We start from the raw sequence: 18,461 nt of genomic DNA, 5'->3' as shown, positions 1-18,461 counted from the left end.
TTCCAGAACTAGACAGACATGATGACTGCACAACTCTGTGAATACACGAGAAATCACTGAACTGCATACCTGAAATGAATGAATTGGTTTGTGGACTATATGTAAATAAAGCTGTTAGCCAAAAATAAACCTAACAAACCTGGAAAAAAATACCATGGCTAACTCCAGTAAGCATGTGTAACTGGTCTTTTTTTTTTCTTTTTTGGACATGTAACTGTTTAAAAAAAATTTTTTTTAATGTTTACTTTTTTAAGAGAGAGAGAGACAGAGCATGAGCCGGGGAGGGCCAAAGAGAGAGGGAGACACAGAATCCAAAGCAGGCTCCAGGCTCCGAGCTGTCAGCACAGAATCTGACCTGGGGCTTAAACTCACAAACCCTGAGATCATGACCTGAGCCAAAGTAAGACACTTAACCGACTGAGCCACCCAGGCGCCCCATAACTGTTTAAATTATCAAGGGGGCGCCTGGGTGGCTCAGTCGGTTGAGTGTCCGACTTCAGCTCAGGTCACGATCTCACGATCTCGCGGTCAGTGAGTTCAAGCCCCGCGTCGGGCTCTGGGCTGATGGCTCAGAGCCTAGAGCCTGCTTCCGATTCTGTGTCTCCCTCTCTCTCTGCTCCTCCCCCATTCATGCTCTGTCTCTCTCTCTCTGTCTCAAAAAATAAATAAACGTTAAAATAAATAAATAAATAAATAAATTAATTAATTAATTAATTAATTAATTATCAAGGAAGGGGCGCCTGGGTGGCTCAGTCGGTTAAGTGTCCGACTTTGGCTCAGGTCATGATCTCACAGCTCGTGGGTTCGAGCCCCGTGTCGGGCTCTGTGCTGGAGCCTGGAGCCTGCTTCGGATTCTGTATCTCCCTCCCTCTCTCTCTCTCTCTCTCTCTCTCTCTCTGCCCCTCCCCCGCTGGCTCACGCATGCTCTCTCTCTCTCTCTCAAAAATAAATAAACATTAAAAAAAATTTTTTAATAAAAAAAAAATAAATTACCAAGGAAGACGTGATCTGTAAGGGCAACTTCTTTTACAGACCACTTATGAAATGAAACAGATAAAGTAGAACAAAAGTCTGAAAATCTAGAAGATGAGCCGGAGTGCCACAGAGTTCTCGAGGAGAGCCGGCCCCGCCTTGCTCTGCGCATGTAGCTTCAGCTACAAAGGGGAGCAGGCTGTGCCCGGCCATGCCCCCAGGGCATCAGACGTGTCTTTACAAGGACACGCGTGCTTCACCCTGACGAAACATCTGCTGATGACACTGAATCAGGTCCTCTAAAAGACACGCTCCAGTCCTGACCCTCTGGTACCTGTGAAGGTGACCCCCATGTGCAAGCAGGATCTTCGCAGATGAGATGAAGTCATATAGGAGTAGAGTGGGCCCGATGCCACGGGCTGGTGTCCTTAAAAGAGACGCAGACACACAGGAAGAAGGCCATGTGACAATGGACGGAGAGGCGGGAGTGACACAGCTGTAAGCCGAGGGACCCCAAGCGTAGAGAGGGACCACAGGGAGCTGGAAGAGGCAGGAAGGGTCCTCCCCTGGAGGCCGGCTGACCCTGGATTTCAGACTTCTGGCCTCCAGAGTGTGCAAGAGGAAGTTTCTGGTGTTTCAGCCACCCAGTCTGCCCCGGGACGCTCACAAACACCAAAGGCAAACAGAGGGGCAGCGTTTCTTGCCACCCCCCCCCCAACCCCCTAGCCTTGCTGCCAGGGAGCCTCACGCAGGGGATTCTGTGCGAGCACCTGAAGGCATCTACCACTGCCTCCCACACCGCGTGCACTTCCGCCTTTGCTCTTGGGACTTTATAAATATTTTTGTTAATGCCTGAGACACAGAACGAGACAGAGCATGAGCCGGGGGAGGGGCAGAGAGCGAGGCAGACAGAATCCGAAACAGGCTCCAGGCTCCGAGCTGTCAGCACAGAGCCCGACGTGGGGCTCACACTCACGAACCGTGAGATCATGACCTGAGCGGAGGTCAGAGGCTTAACCCACTGAGCCCCCCAGGCGCCCCGGCTCTTGGGACTTGAAGCCGCAGCTCAGGGCAATGGGTCCAGGTCCCCCAGCCCCTTCCTAGGTCTTGCAGAACAATTCTCTCCCATCGTCTGATGGTTCGAAGACCCTCCTACCTTGTGGCAGATGCCAGTGGTCCCTTCAGCCCCCTCCTTCACCTAGACCTGTGCCACATGGCTTGGGACCTTCCCTTTCAATGTTCAAACCACAGAAACCCATCATTTCTCCCCAGGAAGGGCCTGATGGGGCCAATGAGGAACTCCTCTAAGGATAAAGTGTAAGTCGGGATCTCCCTCGCAGCATTGTGAACGGCGGTTCGGGTTGTTCTCGCCGGGCGGGGCGGGGGGTGCTCTTCTGGGCACTGGGAGGAGTTGAGCAGCGTCCCTGGCCTCACCTACTCCACCCCAGGGCTCAGCAGGGTGGCAACCACAGATGTTCCTAGATACCACCACGGTCCCTTAGGGACAGAGGCACTCCCCAGTGAGATCTCCCTGGTTTAGGGGAGTCTACCCGCCCCCAAGACACTTTGTGTGCCATCATTATCTGCTCTACGGAGGTCCCAGGAGGCTGCACACAATTAAATACACACCCGGGGGGGGGGGGTCACTCTGGTTCCTACTGTCTGACCCTTTGAGGATTTATTCTGGTGTCTAGTGAGCAGGGATCGGAGTCAACTGGTTTTCTAAATAATTAACATAGGGTGTCTCCGCCTCAACCCTGTGGACACTGGGGCCGGATCATTCTCTGGGGTGGGGCCGTCCTGGGCACTGCAGGGGGCTGAGCAGCATCCCGGACCCCCACCCACTCGATGCACTGCCGCCCCCCCCCCCCACCCAGCCCCGTCATGACAACCACCAACGACCCCAAGCACTGCCAAGTGTCTCCTGGGGGATGGGGCAGGCAGAATAGTCTGGGGGAGACCCCGGGTCAGCCAAGGAGCCCTAGTGAATTCATATTCCCAAGTCTGAACGTTCCGACCCCTCTCGGCCTTTAAGAGCAAATAGGGTTTATTCCATTTCCCTTTCAAGTGCGGCCCCTCCCTCACAGCAGAGCGCGCCCCCTGGGTCTCACGCTGGGGTCCCCCCCGCCGGGCAAGGGTCAGATGTGCCATTCTGGGCGCTGGGCGGCCTCCGTCGCCTCGAGTGACAGACAGGACAAACGCCCACGGGAACGCCTCGGCCGCCCCTCCCGCCGGACCCCCGCCCAGGGCCCCGAACACCCGTCTTCAGGCGCGGTGACCCCGGGGTGGGCGCAGGTGCCAACCGGGGCGCAACGCTCGGGCGCCACCGGCTCCCGCCCGGGCCCGCCGCGGCCAGTCCCGGACGCCACCTCCCTCCGCCCCCCGGAGCCCGCGCCCCCGCCCCCTCCCTGCGCCCCGTTAACTCACGCCGCGCCGCCGCCGCCGCCGCCGCCGCCTCCCCGACGAGCGCAACCAGGACGGTCTCCGCAGTGCGCCTGCGCACCACGAAGCCGCGAACTACAAGTCCCAGGAGGCTCGGTGGTGGAGCTGGGTGGCCCCCGTCCCTCTGGGGCAACGAGTCGAGTCACAGCGCCATCTGCGGGCGGGAGGTGTCTCCGCAGGACTGAGAGCTTCCTGCAGCTGCGCACAGCCGCCGGCCGCAAACGCGCGCCCGCGCCGTCGGGCAGGTGCGCGGAGGAGGCTCCGCCAGGCCTTAAATGAGCGGCAAATTTCCAGCCTTCCGTTTGGCGCGGTGCCAGAGACATACAGATTTGCCTATTGGTTAACAAATCATGGAAACGTATAAACCGTTTTTTGCTTGGTAAAAGTGTTTTAATGATACTATTTCTTACTAATACCAATATGTTGATTTGTGTTATCAATAATATGTTGCAACAATAAAACTACCATAATTAACGTATTAATGTATTGGAGTTTAGTAATATCGAATGTTGTAATGAACTATAATATTCTGTATAGTACAGTAAATGTAACCAACCTTCTAGAGGCGTCTGGGTGGCTCTTGTCCACTCTTGGTTTCAGCTCAGGTCACGATTATCACTGATTGGGTCTGAGCCCCGCCAGGGGCTCTGCACCGGCAGCGGGAAGCCTTCATGAGATTCTCTCTTTCTCTTCCTTCTCTGCCCCTCCCCGCTGGCTCTGTCTCTGAAAAATAAATATTTAAAAAAATGTAGCCATCTAGTGATAAAACAATAATAAATTACATAAATATGTGATAAATTCTACATTTAAAGAATTCTTATTATTGGTCCAAATCGTGATATGTATTATATGTATTTCTGAATATTATTTCTCTTTTTTTAATGTTTATTGTTGAGAGAGAGAGAGAGACTGCACAAGCCGGGGAGGGGCAGAGAGAGAGGGAGACCCAGGATCCGAAGCAGGCTCCAGGCTCCGAGCTGTCGGCACAGAGCCCGACGTGGGGCTTGAACTCACGAACCTCGAGATCATGACCTGAACCGAACTCGGACGCTCAACCAACCAACAGAGCCACCCAGGCACCCCTATTGCCTTTCTCACTCCCTCTCTCTATGCAATGCCCAAGCCCTGAGCTGCGTGTTTTCCTTGGAGAAGAAATGGGGTCCCCTGAAGTGGAGAGAAGTTGGCAGTGTTTCCTCCATTACAACTGATGCTTTACTGGAACCGGAGATGGTGTGTCACGTGACACGTCATTATAAACATCATGCTTGTGACTTTGTCATCCGATCTGGGGCAGAATGGATTAGGATCTTTTCTCCAGAGTTGCATCTTACTTGTTTCAAGCCTAGACTGGGAATCTAGTCTTCGAGTGGCTTTGATTTAAGTAGGATAAACATCAGGTGAAGGTCCCAAGGGTTGGATGAATTTGTGTAACAGATGGCCCAAGCCAACGCAACAATGCACATTATGTGTGTTATACCTGAATGTGTTCCCCGCCCCAACCCACCCCCAAATTCTTAGGTTGACACCTGGTGGCCAGTGTGATGATATTAGGAGGTGGGGGCCTTTGAGAGGTGGAGTCATCACGGATGGGATTAGTGCCCTTATGAGAGAGACCCAAGAGAGCTCCCTCGTCCCTTCTGCCTTGTGAGGACACAAGGAAGAGGTCGGCTCTCTGCAGCCTGGAAGGGGGTTCTCCCCTACCTGGGCCAGGACCCTTTATTATACCAGCCTGAACAGACTCAAGGTGTTCAATAATTTCCCAACCCCACTTTTCCAGTCTGGTTTTTCCAGTCTTAGCCCGTGATGCAGAAGATACGCCGTCCAGACTGCCTGTTTAGGACTGGAGGACCTGTTCCTCCTCGTACCCCTCCACACTGCTGCTGGCAGTCCTGGGCTTTCAGCCTTGATTAATAAAAAATAATAGCAGTGGTTCCCCGGGATGGCTCAGTTGGTTCAGCGTCTGACTCATGATTTTTCAGCTCAGGCCATGATCTGAAGTTTAAGCCCCACATCGGGTGGGTGAGTGAGTTTAAGTGTGAGTTTAAGCCCCACATCGGGTGAGCCCCTTCTCTCTCTCTCCCTCTCCCTCTTGCACCAATTCTCTCTCTCTCTCAAAAAAAAAAAAAATCCCTTTGCAGACAGCCTACTCCTCTACTGACCACTCCTTTGTGGTCTATTCAATAAACTTCTGTCTCCTCTTAAGAAGTCACTTTAATTGTTACTGGTTTAAATACCTAAATTAAAAGTCATAGATTGTCATATAAAATGGTAAGAAAATAAATCAAAAGGACATAACGATCCAAGATATTTATGCGTCTATTAACAGAGCTTCAAAATACACAAAGCGGGGCACTCGGGGGGCTCCGTCGGTTGGGCGTCCGACTTCGGCTCAGGTCACCATCTCACGGTTCGTGGGTTCGAGCCCCGCGCCGGGCTCTGTGCTGACAGCTCGGAGCCTGGAGCCTGCTTCGGATTCTGTGTCTCCCTCTCTCTCTGCCCCTCCCTTGTTCGTGCTCTGTCTCTCTCCCTCAAAAATAAAGACTTTTTAAAAGTTTTAAATAAATAAATACAAACAAAATACACAAAGCAGAAATGCAAGGAGAAATGGGTAAGGGCACACTTACCGTTGGAGATGATTTCAATATTCCTCGTATCAATCAGAGTTCCTGGAGGCAAACAGGGCGGTTAACCTTTAGGAACTGCGTTATGTGATTACGGGGGCTGACAAGTACAACATCCACAGGGCAGGCTGGAGACCAGGGAAGAGTAGCCGTTGTAGCCCAAGACCAAAGGCCGTCGTCCTGTGGCGGGATTCCTTCTTCCTCGCTGGACCCCAGCCTTTCCTCCTTGAGGCTTCCAACTGATTGGATGAGGCCCCCTGACATGACGGAGGGTAATCTCTTCACTCAAAGCGGGCTGATTTAAATGGTAATCACACCTGGGTTTCCCAGGTGACTCAGTCCGTTGAGCACCCAACTTTGGCTCGAGTCATGATCTCACAGTTCATGAGTTCAAGTCCCAATTCGGGCTCACTGCTGTCAGCGCAGAGCCCGATTCAGATTCTCTGCCCCTCCCTCTCTCTCTGCCCCTCTCCCACTTTTACTCTTGCTCTCTCAAAAAAAAAAAAAACCATTAAAAACAAATAAACGTTAATCACATCTAAAGATTCGACCTCCGCAGCAACATCTAGACTGATGTTTGACCAAACAATGGGTACCATAACATACCCCAATAGATGCATAAAATTAATCACCACCCCCCCCCCCAATAATTAACAGAACAAGTGGGCAGAACGTCAGCAAAGGTGTCGATTCAATCAACCCTATCGACAAACTTGACGGGACTGCCATGTATGAGACACTCTAGCCAACAAGAGCCAAACACACATCCTTCCCAAAAGTGCACAAAACGGATGCAAAGACAGATTATATTCGAGGCCATAAAATTGTCTTCGATACATTCAAAAGGATTCAAGTCTTCCAGAATAAGTGTGATTGGCTAATGTGTATTAACACAGTACTGGGCTCCCTCACGCTGCTTCCAGCGGGGGGGGGGGGGGGGGGAAATGGACCCCCCCCTTGTCTTCCCCTTCAGATCCCCGAGGGGCCTTTGGATCTGCCCTTGAATGGCAAAACTCAGTTTCCAGCTGTGCATCAGATGGCCTCCAGGGATGCTGTTCTGGTCCCAGACGTGGTGGCCGCGTTGCCGCATGGTGGCCGGACCTGGGTGGGGCCGTGTGTCTCGAATGATAGGAAGGGGAGCAGTTCCTCTGGGATTTGAAGAGGAAACGGTCAGGAAAGGTATCTTGCACAGCCTTGTACGGAGGGGATTCCCGCCACAGGGCGATTCCAACCTCTCTCAGAATGGATTCCCAGAGTCGACAATTTAACAGCCAACGTGACTATCGTTTGTAGGGACACCAGTTCTCCGATCAGCTTCCGCATAGGTGGGATGAACACCGTCACCACACAGAAGGTGTGGGCCAGGCCACCCCGCGGGACTTCACCGCCGGTGGGAGAGACTCCACGCTTGACGCTTTCCACGGGACTCTTGCCTTTTCACACCAGAGTCCTGAAATTCCTGGTTTCTCATGTTTGATACAGACGGTTAGCCCTCCTGAATACCCACAAGACGTCATCCTTAGGAAACGCTGGCGATTTTATTTCGGGTGGTCATCGCCAGGATCCACCTGCAAGGTTTTGGAGGGATGCCCACAGGATGCGTCTTTGGAGGACACACGCCCGCACTCCTTTGACAGAGTCCCGTGTGGCTCCCATGCCCTCCACGAGACGCTCTTTGCCCGGCCAGAAACGGGGTCTGTGGGTAACTCGAAAGGTCCGACGGTGCCCCAAGTGTCACCACTGCCACCGCCGCGTTTGGAGCCTCAGAAACCGCAGTCCATCGAGAATGCCTGCTGGCGACAATATGCCCTCAGAAGGCCAAAGGGGCTCGGTTTTAATGAACTGGCGTTTTCCTCAAGAGTTGTGGGAATATCTGTGGTTGCATTTTCTAGGCAAGGACAAAGAGCGCCTGAGCTGGAAATGGCCCTGAAGTAGACGGTGCCTCTGGGTGCAGGAGATTTCATAAAGCAGAACTCGGTATCTATCCTTTGCTGCCCAGAGAATCTTCATAACCAGTCAGCTCTGCTTTGGTCAGCGGGATGGATTTCCCAGCCATGATGTCTTGTAAGGATGGTGTGAAACGAACCAAGTCCCCCTTCGTGCAACTGCTCTGAAGAAGAGTTTATCCATTTTTTTATTTAATTCTACGAGCACTTCAAGGGAAAGCTATTGCTCTCTCCTTTTTTACAAATGAAGACATTGGTTCTTAAAGGGTCAACTACCCAGGAGCTTTAAAATGTAAGTTGTTTTTTTTTTAAGTTTACTCATTTATTTTGAGAGACTTAGAGAGAGAGCGGGAGAGGGGCAGAGAGAGAGGAAGAGAGAGAGAGAATGCCAAGCAGGCTCTTCATTGTCAATGGAGAGCCTGATGCGGGTCCCGAACCCACGAACTGAGTGATCATGACCTGAGCCGAAGTCAAGAGTCGGATGCTTAGCCTACTGAGCCCCCCAGGTGCCCCTAAAGTGTAGGTTTTATTATCTAGGTATGGCGGGGCCAACAGATCAGGAGAGAGCTGCCGTGGAAAAGACAGTTCGTTGCCGACACTTCCCAAATGGAGGGAGCACGCCACTGGTGGGGAGCACTCCAGGAAGCACCAGGATCCATCAGGAGGCAGGGGTGTGGGGAACACGGGCAGGGACCTTCATTGTGGTTTCCGTGGGAAGAAACAAGTGAGGCGATCAGACACAGCAGGTTTAGGATTCACTGATGTGAAGAATCTCAGCGGGCTGGGGAGCGTATGTATTGTCCCTAGTCGTCTGGAAACTGGCCCTGGAATGGTTACGGCAGGGGGAGAGTGACCCAGATTGTGAGAGCCCCACATAGGAGGCGATGGGGTGTCGACCTGGAATTGATGGGTTTGCATATGAAAGGGACACTGCAGGTTGAGTTGTTATGGATCTTTAGGAATTAGCCCCGGGAGGGGCTGTCCCCTCCAGGATCAGGGAGGTCTCAGAGATCAGAGCACCAGAAATAAAAGGCAAGGTTAACACACCAGCTCCCAGGTCCTAGAGTAGTCTGGATTTGAACCCAGAATTTTCTGAATCCCTATCAGATGCATAGATGGAGCACCTCAGTCAGTTAAGCGTCTAACTTCGGCTCAGGTCGTGATCTCACGGTTAGTGGGTTGGAGCCCCGAGTCGGGCTCTGTGCTGACCTCTCAGAGCCCAGAGCCTGTTTCAGATTCTGTGTCCCTCCACCCCATTCGCGCGCACTCTCTCTCTCTCTCTGTCTCTCTCAAAAATAAATAAACATAAAAAAGTTACCAGATGTGGGGCGCCTGGGTGGCTCAGTCGGTTGGGTGTCCGACTTCTGCTCAAGTCATGATCTCATGGCTTGTGGGTTCGAGCCCCGCGTCAGGCTGTGTGCTGACCCCTCAGAGGCTGGAGCCTGCTTTGGAGTCTGTGTCTGTGTCTCTTTCTTTGAAAGATGACAACAGTGCTGGTGACCAGGTTTCTTTGGACAAGAAAAGAAAATATGTGGAATGATAACGATATTCTTAACTATGGAGATTTTCCACTGGGACTGGGACTTGCGATGGAATGACATAGTATGTACCCCTGGCAAGCTCATGGTCAAGGTTAGGACAGGGGGACCATCCAGGAAGACACGACTGAGTGGGCCGTGGGGCTTCTTGAGGTTGGATGCCATTTCAATGTTGGATTTATACTTCACACAGATGTTTGAGGAGAGCATTCCATCAGCACAATCACAGATTCCATCTCATTTCAGGTCCAGATTTATGGGGAAGAAAAGACCTTTCAATTTACGTAGACTTCTTTCTTACTCATTGTCCAGGGGCTAAAGAAATATCACACTCACACATACAGATAATTTTTCTGTAATTTTTTATTAAGCTAGTATTCTGTGGAGAACCTTGTGATCCCTACAGATTAACTAAATAGACTGACTTCTTAAACTAAGCCGTTTGAATGTGCAGATACCTGATAAACACCTGGGGCTAGACCATGTATCACATTAAATGAATGTGCCCCTACATTTAAACTACATATTTTGATCTAATTTAACTGTTTCTTTATTGGTGGCATTTGAGTTGTTTTGAACTTTCCATTATTACAAATAATGCTACAATGAACATTTTACGTACAGCTTGACCAAATGTGTGTGTACTTCATCAGACCCCTAGATATGGGATGTTGGGGTGGAGTGTATTTACATCTTAAATTTTAATAGATAATATCAAATTACCCCCCGTAAGTCTTTGTCAGTTCATTCCTTATCCCAATCCTGATATTATCACATTTTTAAAAATGCTTCCAATCTGCTGGGTGCCTTATTGCGTGATCTAATTAGATATTTTAGTGCTACCCACATCTCCTGTGTTTTGGAAGTGCGAATTTAATTGTTATTTGGCCCATATGGCTTCCATTCAGCTTTGCGATATGGATTGATATACCTTCTCCCCCCCACCCCTAAAACCATGGACCTATTTTCACTTACCTGTTATTTCCCTGATCATATGTATTATCATTGTCGGGTCTGCAACACAGCAATTTTTGTCCATGTGAAAACACTATCATTATCTTTGTGAACCATTGGCACTCCCCCTGCTGCTAGTAAGACACGTGTCTGTTGGCAGAACTCGTTTTCAGACTCCCTTCTCTGTGCCCAGCGAGGGCTGTGGTCCCGGGTTTACGAAAAACCCTCAGGAGAGGATGCCTGCCTACTGCTCGCAACGCCCTTGTCCACATGGGGAGGGTTGCAGTCAGACAGGTGGGCACCCGCAGAAGCATTTTCTCTGAACACCCCCCAAGCCTTCCTTCTCAGCCCACTGGACTGGCCGTGTCTCGTGCCTTTATTCTTACACCACTCGTTCCTTCAGGAAGTGCGTTCTGTCAACCCGTCATAATAACTATTAGGACACTTTCACTCGTTTGGAATGCCCTCGCCACTGCCTAGAATCCTACCTAGGGCCTAATCAGGAACTCTCTACCCTTGAAAGGTCATTGAGCCCTAATGCAACTCAGCAGCTACGTTTTAAGAAGCCAAACGCTCAAGTTTCAGGAAAAGGGTACAGCAACTGGGCGGAGGTGAGCTGTCCAGGTGCTGAAACAAGATACGGAGTGAGACAGGCGCCAATTAAGAATCGTCTTACGTTGCAATAAACTGTACCTGTGCTCTAAATGGACACAGCATAGATCAGAAAACCGTTAGCGATCTAAGCCAGACACACTGCAGAGCAGACACGAAAAGAAAAACTGTTGCCACTGTTGCTACCCCAAGAAATTCTAAAGGAAATCACTGTTGCCTCCACTTACGCCAGGAAGTAAGAACCACGTGACGCCTCCAAGTGCTCGGTTCCAAAGAGAAGCCTTCAGGTGAGTACTCTAGTCCAGGGGACCAAGGTCAGGTGCCCGCACCCTTGCTGCAGCGGAGAGCTCTAATGTGAGCTCTGAGTCCTACCTCAGAGGTAGAGTATTCATGAGATGTAACTTTCTCCACACGTAAGAAGGTTAATCCCGAAATCAAGCCCAGCCATCAAGAGAACACATCTAATACACAATCACACGCCCAGTCTCTTCTCTTGCGGGAGTTATTTTGAGGAAACTTTTGCTTTCAACCCACACGGCAACCCCATAGGGTATTATCATGACCATGATTTTACTAAAATAATTGAAAACATGTGGAAAAGTAAACGCCTTTGTGAGCCGCAGGGCCAAGATTTGACTCTGAACGTACGGATTCAGAATTGCCTTCTCTTTCAGTAACCACCCTGGAGTGTCACAGTCCAGTGAATGAAGGGTTGCAGATCAACGGAGTCCTTCACCATTTTGTGAAAGGCTGTATGAGAAGCTTGTATTGGGAGCTGGACCAGGACACAGGGAATGAACACGACAGTCTTGAAAGATCTGGGAATGGTTGCCAAAATAATGATGCTTGAGCTGAGTTTTTGTCCCTCCTGACCCCCCATACACCTGTTTCTGTCCTGCCCTCTGCGCTGGGAAACGGACTTCTATGGATTATATCAACGGAGCCCTGCCTTCTGCCTTCTATTTGGGTTTGGCCAACCTGGAGCAGTCTTGCTGGCTCCGTCCATGCGGGGTCATGGTTTGTCCATGGCTGATTGCCTAGTGAAAGGTATGGTCCCTTTGTGCTGGGTTCTGGGATCAGTTCTTTTGCTTTTCCCTTCGGATCAGAGGTGGTAACAGCTCCCACTCTTGCAAAATGCTGCAGGGTCTCTGTTGGCTCTCTTCAAACATATCCGCACATTCACAGACACTCCTCTCATTCAACTTTCTTCCATCATCCCCTAGAGGGTGCCATCCACTTTCTACAACACCCTTACCAACAGAGAGGGATCTTCAGGTCAGAGAATATGTGCGAGGGCACAGAGAAGTGAAAGGCCTCGGGGCATCTGTGGAATTTCAAGTTATAAGAGTGCCTTTCCTGCTAGGCTAACGAGTGTAGACTTCATCCAGAGCACACGTGATCAGTTTTAAACAGACTCATGATCAGATTTACATGCTTAAGCAGTCACTTCATTAGTGGTGCTCTTGTAGGAGGGGATTAGACCCGGAGGTGGGTACCACCTGGAAATCCACTGCAAGCAAAAGGAAGGGGCACAGTGAATATCCTTGTGTGTTTTTGCACAAGTGGCTGGGGTTTCTGTAGGACGGATGCCTGGAGGTGTGGTACTGACCTGTCCGTATGCACATATACCTTAAGCCTCTTTGGCACATTTTACCAAACTGCTCTTTCAAATTCTTGTACCTATCTACCAAAAACCTCATCCCTTTATCCCTTTAAAACTAGATTTTGCAGGCCACCTGGGTGGCTCAGTCGGTTGAGCATCCGACTTTGGCTCAGGTCATGATCTCGCAGTCTGTGAGCTCGAGCCCCACGGCAGGCTCTTTGCTGACAGCTCGGAGCCTGGAGCCCACTTTGGATTCTGTCTCCCTTTCTCTCTGCCCCTCTCCCGCTCACCCTCTGTCTGTCTCTCTCTCTCTCAAAAATAAACATTAAAAAATTTGTTTAAAAACTGGATTTTGCAATTGTAAACAGTTTGGCTAATCTACTAGATGACAAACAGTATGCCATCGTTTTACTGCACATCCCTAGATTTTCTTTAAGGGTGAAGACCTTTTCCTAGATGTCTTCGCTATCTATATTCCCCAAACTACCTCTTCATAGCCTGTTTTTATTACAGTATTGTTATATTCTTACTGATTTTAATAACTCTTGATAAATATTACTCCTCTGGACCAGGTCAGTAACTCTCAACACTTTTCCATACATATTTTATTTTTGTATTTCTGATGCATTTTTTTTTCAACGTTTATTTATTTTTGCGACAGAGAGAGACAGAGCATGAACGGGGGAGGGGCAGAGAGAGAGGGAGACACAGAATCGGAAACAGGCTCCAGGCTCTGAGCCATCAGCCCAGAGCCTGACGCGGGGCTCGAACTCACGGACCGCGAGATCGTGACCTGGCTGAAGTCAGACGCTTAACCGACTGCGCCACCCAGGCGCCCCTCTGATGCATTTTAAAATAGTTTATAGACTTAATAATATCTCACCTTTAAATGCTTCAGCATCTAACTCTCAAAAGAGGTTTTAATGATATCACCATCATTAAATGGCAATGCCGTTTTAATATCATGATCACCCTTAGACATTAACAATAATTTGGGGCACCTGAGTGGCTCCGTCAGTCAAGCGTCTGACTCTTAATTTTGACTCAGGTCATGATCTTGCAGTTCATGGGATCGAACCCCACGTCGGGCTCTGTGCTGTGCATGGAGCCTGCTTGGGGCTCTCTCTCTGCCCCTCCCCTTCTCACAAGCCATCTCTCTCTCTCAGAAATAAACGTTACAAAATCTTTTTAAAAATTAACAATAATTCCCTGACGTTGAATGGATTATTAGTATGTTTTTTCCCAGCCTGAGATACAATTGACATAGAACATAGTATAAACTTCAGGTGTACAACCTAGTAATTTTATATGTATAGAGAGATGTATCTCGTCACATATGTGTCACTAAATGTGTGTTATATATGCATCACTCTGTATGTGCATAGAGTACATATGTGTAGTGATATATGTATACGATATGTACATATAGTGATATATATACATATATATACACAAATATGTACCCAAATACATATATATAAATGATCACCACAGTAAGACTAGTTAACATATTCACCACCCCACATAGGTACAATTTTTTTCTGGGGATGAGAATTTTCTTTTTCCAATTTTACCACTCTAAAATTGACATATGGCAGCGTGTAAGTTTAGGGTATACAGCACGACGACCCACATACACTGTGCGAGGATTCCCAGTTAGTTAACATCCACCGTCTCGTAAGGGATGTGAACTCTTAGGATCCACGCCCTTAGCGACTTCCATTCGGACCGCACAGCGGTGTCCACGCTGGTCCTGCCGTAGATCATGCCTCCAAAGGGGCACTTGACCAGCCCCACCTACTTCTTCTGCCGTTTCCCCTCCCCCCTCCCCAGCCCATGGTATAACCACAACTATGGTGTCTTTTTCTGGATCTAGTTTCCTGTGTTCTTACGGGGGAAAAAAATAATAATCCCGGTCAGGTAAGGCTGTATATATGGTATGTGACCTAGAGAAGTAATATGTAAGGTCTAAGAGTCTATTATAGTTTCAAAATTATTTCCAAACGAGGGACAATGAAATGGCTACCTTCCACAGTGAAACGCTAGAGGAAATATTTTGTCCATAAAACCACATGCCAGGGGGCAGTGTAGACATGGCCCCACTGGGTAGACAGTGTGTCTGTTTTTATCACGGGAATCGGTAAGAAATGCTGAACGGAAGGGATGGTTTCTGCTTCGTTCATCGGATGTAGAGAAATGTGTGAAGGGTGCAGCCCGCCGGTACGCACGGATGGCCGTGTCCGGAAGGGGGCGTGCTTCCTAGCTTGTAAAGACCCCCGGGAGCGGCTCTGGCCTGCACGACTATGCGCCTCCCTGTCCTCCGGGCTGTGGCCCTGGGGTCTTCAGGAAGCACCGAGGCACTCTCCCACTCAAAGCCAGCAACAGGGCCCTCGGCTACGTCCTGCTCAACTCCCCCACCTTACAGTTCATCGGCCGTCCCGTCACAGCCACCCACATGCTCCAGCAAACCGCATTTGGAGTGGTTTTTATTGTGGCTGTTTCCACTGTTATGGCCCAAACCATCACTGTGGCCTTGGTCTTCAGGGTCACTGCACCAGGGAAGAGAGGGCGGCTCCCTGAGCCCCAGCTCCCTTTGGGCTCCGGCTGGGAACCTCGCCCCGTTCCCTGACACAGACACAGCCCGAGCCTGGGTATGTCCTCCTCCTGTGCAGCAAGGGCTCCGTCACTGCCCTCTGCTGTGTGCTGGGATGCCTCGGCTCAGGGCCCCCAGCTCGGTCACTGCCCTCTTCTGTGTCCTGAAATGCCTCGGCTCCCGGGCCCCGGGCAGCTTCACGGTGGCTTTCCTGACACCTCCAGCAAAGCCAAGTTCCTGACATCCTGGCATTCAGTGGCATCCGGGGCACCCTCCTCCCCGACCAAGGGCAAGGTCATGGAGGCCGGGGAGATCGTCTCCATCCCGCCTCCGGCGAGGGGCTTCAAGGTTGCGTCTTTGCCCCCAGGGTCTACGTTATCCTCCCTGCGGCCTGGCCAGAACACCCCAAGAGGGGTATGGAATAAGGTTTGGGGGACAATAAGCCTGCCAGATAAAAGGCTAACACTGAACCAACAAATCATACTTTTTCACAAAGTCTTATCGAGCAGGGTCCCTGGGGGGCTCAGTCTGTTAAGCAGCCGACTCTTGATTTCGGCTCAGGTTGTGATCTCACAGTTCATGGGTTCAAGCCCTGCGTCAGGCTCCGTGCTGACAGTACAGGGCTTGCTTGAGATTCTCTCTTCCTCTCTCCTGGTCTCTCTGCCCCTAGCACACACGCATGCTCGCTCTCGCTCTCTCTCTCTCAAAATAAACTTTGGAAAAAAAGTTTTGTTGAGCAAAAAATGAAATGTACTTACCCAATTAAAAAGTGACTGCCTGCCTGGGGCGCCTGGGTGGCTCAGTCGGTTGAGCGTTCGACTTCAGCTCAGGTCACGATCTCGCGGTTCGTGGCTTCGAGCCCCGCGTCAGGCTCTGGGCTGACGGCCCAGAGCCTGGAGCCTGCTTCCAACTCTGTGTCTCCCTCTCTCTGGCCCTCTCCACACTCTGTCTCACTCTTTCTCTCTAAAATAAACACTAAAAAAATAAAATAAAAAAAAATTTTTTAATGTTTATTTTCGAGAGAGAGGGAGACAGAGCGTGAACAGCGGATGGGCAGAGAGGGGAGTCACAGAATCCGAAGCAGGCTCCAGGCTCCGAGCTGTCAGCACAGAGCCTGACGTGGGGCTCGAACCCACAGACCGTGAGATCATGACCCGAGCCGAAGTCGGACGCTCAACCGACCGAGCCCCCCAGGAGCCCCTGTTCTCATTTTCTATCCGTGTTTCCAATCACCTCTCCAGCCTAGGAACCAAATGACCACTGCAAACTGTTACCCTGTCTTCTTTTGTATGTTTTCCTTTTAGAAAGAACAAAGAGAATGTGTTGTGACCATGGAGAACGTCGGGGAGACAGGCCTCCGGTGACCCGCAGCTGTTATTCATGCCCCGTGTGGCTCCCACCTGCACCTCCTGGAGACTGGTAACCGGCAGGGCGTTGGGAACGTGACAGAGTGTGACTTCCGAGGCCAGGTCACGAGACACAGAGGCTCTGCCTTGCTCACTGTTGGGTGACTCAACTGGGAAAAGGCAGCCACCATATCGTGCGGACGCTCGCCACCCCTCAAAGCTCCCCACCCTCAGATCCTGCAGCCCCGGGACGGTGTTCGGATGATGTTAACCTCATGAGAGACCCCAAGCCAGAAGCCCCAGCTGAGTGGCTTCTAAGTTCCTGACCCAAAGAAAGCGTAAGATAGTATTTACTGTTGTTTCAGCTGGGGGATAAGGTTATGCATCAACAGCCAACTCAAGCAACAGGATAAAGGTGTTTCACCAAAGACCTGGAAAGCCAGCGTCCCAGACACCTGCGGCAGAAAGGACAGGGTGGGGGGCATTCCCTACTTAAAACCCCTCAAGTCAGAGCGGACTCAAGCTCAGAACGCTCTTTGTCCGCTGGCTCGGTTGTGGTCTTGCTGGGATGGATGCACGTCGTTAGCCAAGGCGACGTTTGTCCTCCTAACGCAATCGTCACTCCTCCTGCCTTTTACACCCTGTGTCCCTGAACCCTCGAATGTCTTCATCTTGAAAGTGTCAGCACTGAAATCTTATCGTCTCAATGCTTCCTGAGGTATTTGTGGCGTTTTAACCAAAGAGTGGATGTCGCTGGTCCCCATCAACCCTAAGTCAGCTTCACTTAGAGGAAGAGTGGAAGCATCACGCCATGGCCCCTGGGGTGGACCAAGGATGGAGGTCCACGGCCTTCGCCCCCCGTGCCCCCCTTGTCATTCCTATCGTTATTCCCATCAGCTCCTCGAGGGGCCCTTCACTGGGATGAGAGAATGGGGTACAGGGCGGGACATCACGAGGGGAGAGGTGATGCTTCTCCAGCCTTCGAGGGAGCCCAATCCCGCCTCTTAGCCCAGCCAGGATCCAAGGGGATCCTCTAGATAACGATCAAGGTTGACTATTCCCTCGACCTACTCCAGGACACGAAGAGTCTGTTCTTGCAGACATGCTCATGGCCAGGTACAAGACGTAGTCCTCTCCCCACCCCAGACTCCCAGGGACCACGGAGGTTTTCCCTGGTGCCACCCAAGCCGCAATGCTTTCCAAAGCACAGGCTCTTCTCCTGGGCCCAAGCATTCCAGGGCCTGCCCACTCACAATGACACGGTGGCTCTGCCCTGCTGTATGTAGGCTCTACGGCCACTCAACTGGCCGCCTTCCACGTCTGACCCCAGACACTCCGGATTTGGGGACCTTATCCTGCTCCACTTTGACTGGATGAGGGAAGCTGAGACCAGTGCCCATTCGTCCGTGTGTTTCTCAGGACCACCCAACTCCGGTCTCCCTGCTGTTCACGTGGGATGCGCACCATCCCAGGCTTCAAGGTCTTCGCGCAAATCTTTTCTGCCACCACCCACTGCTGCCCCACCAGGCCTGGGTATTTATTGCATTTGGCATTCAAGTTCCCTAGCAATTAGGTCACAACATAAGCTCCAGGGTAGACCACCCAGACACACAGACCCCAGCCGCGGCTGATGGAGAGGTCTCAGAGCTCCATGCGGCTGATATGAGCTAACTGCCTTCACCAGGCCAGGTGGTTTTTCTGGAAGGTTCCAGACTCTGCTCTCCTTCACAGGGGTTGATGGACAGCAGAGACCGTCACCAGCCTCCGGTTCTAAAACACATTGCGACAGAAACTATTCCTGGTCTTGCCCCACATGCTTGCATAGAATACCCTT

At 50.8% G+C, this 18,461-nt stretch overlaps 1 protein-coding gene across 1 annotated transcript in view; it reads right to left on the bottom strand.

Moving 5' to 3' along the window:
• ZNF554 (zinc finger protein 554) overlaps positions 1–18,461 on the bottom strand; it is a 35,847-nt gene that overhangs the window by 12,718 nt on the left and 4,668 nt on the right. Inside the window, exon 6 of the mRNA XM_040461711.1 lies at positions 3,400–3,684. Within this exon, the coding sequence (XP_040317645.1) occupies positions 3,400–3,684 (285 nt within the window). The remainder of the gene's footprint in view (positions 1–3,399; positions 3,685–18,461) is intronic.

This window comes from Herpailurus yagouaroundi, unplaced genomic scaffold (genome assembly GCF_014898765.1).
Source record: "Herpailurus yagouaroundi ecotype Mexico unplaced genomic scaffold, PumYag 295, whole genome shotgun sequence".
NCBI classification, from domain to species: Eukaryota; Metazoa; Chordata; class Mammalia; order Carnivora; family Felidae; genus Herpailurus; species Herpailurus yagouaroundi.
This window is presented reverse-complemented; position numbering and strand designations above follow the sequence as displayed.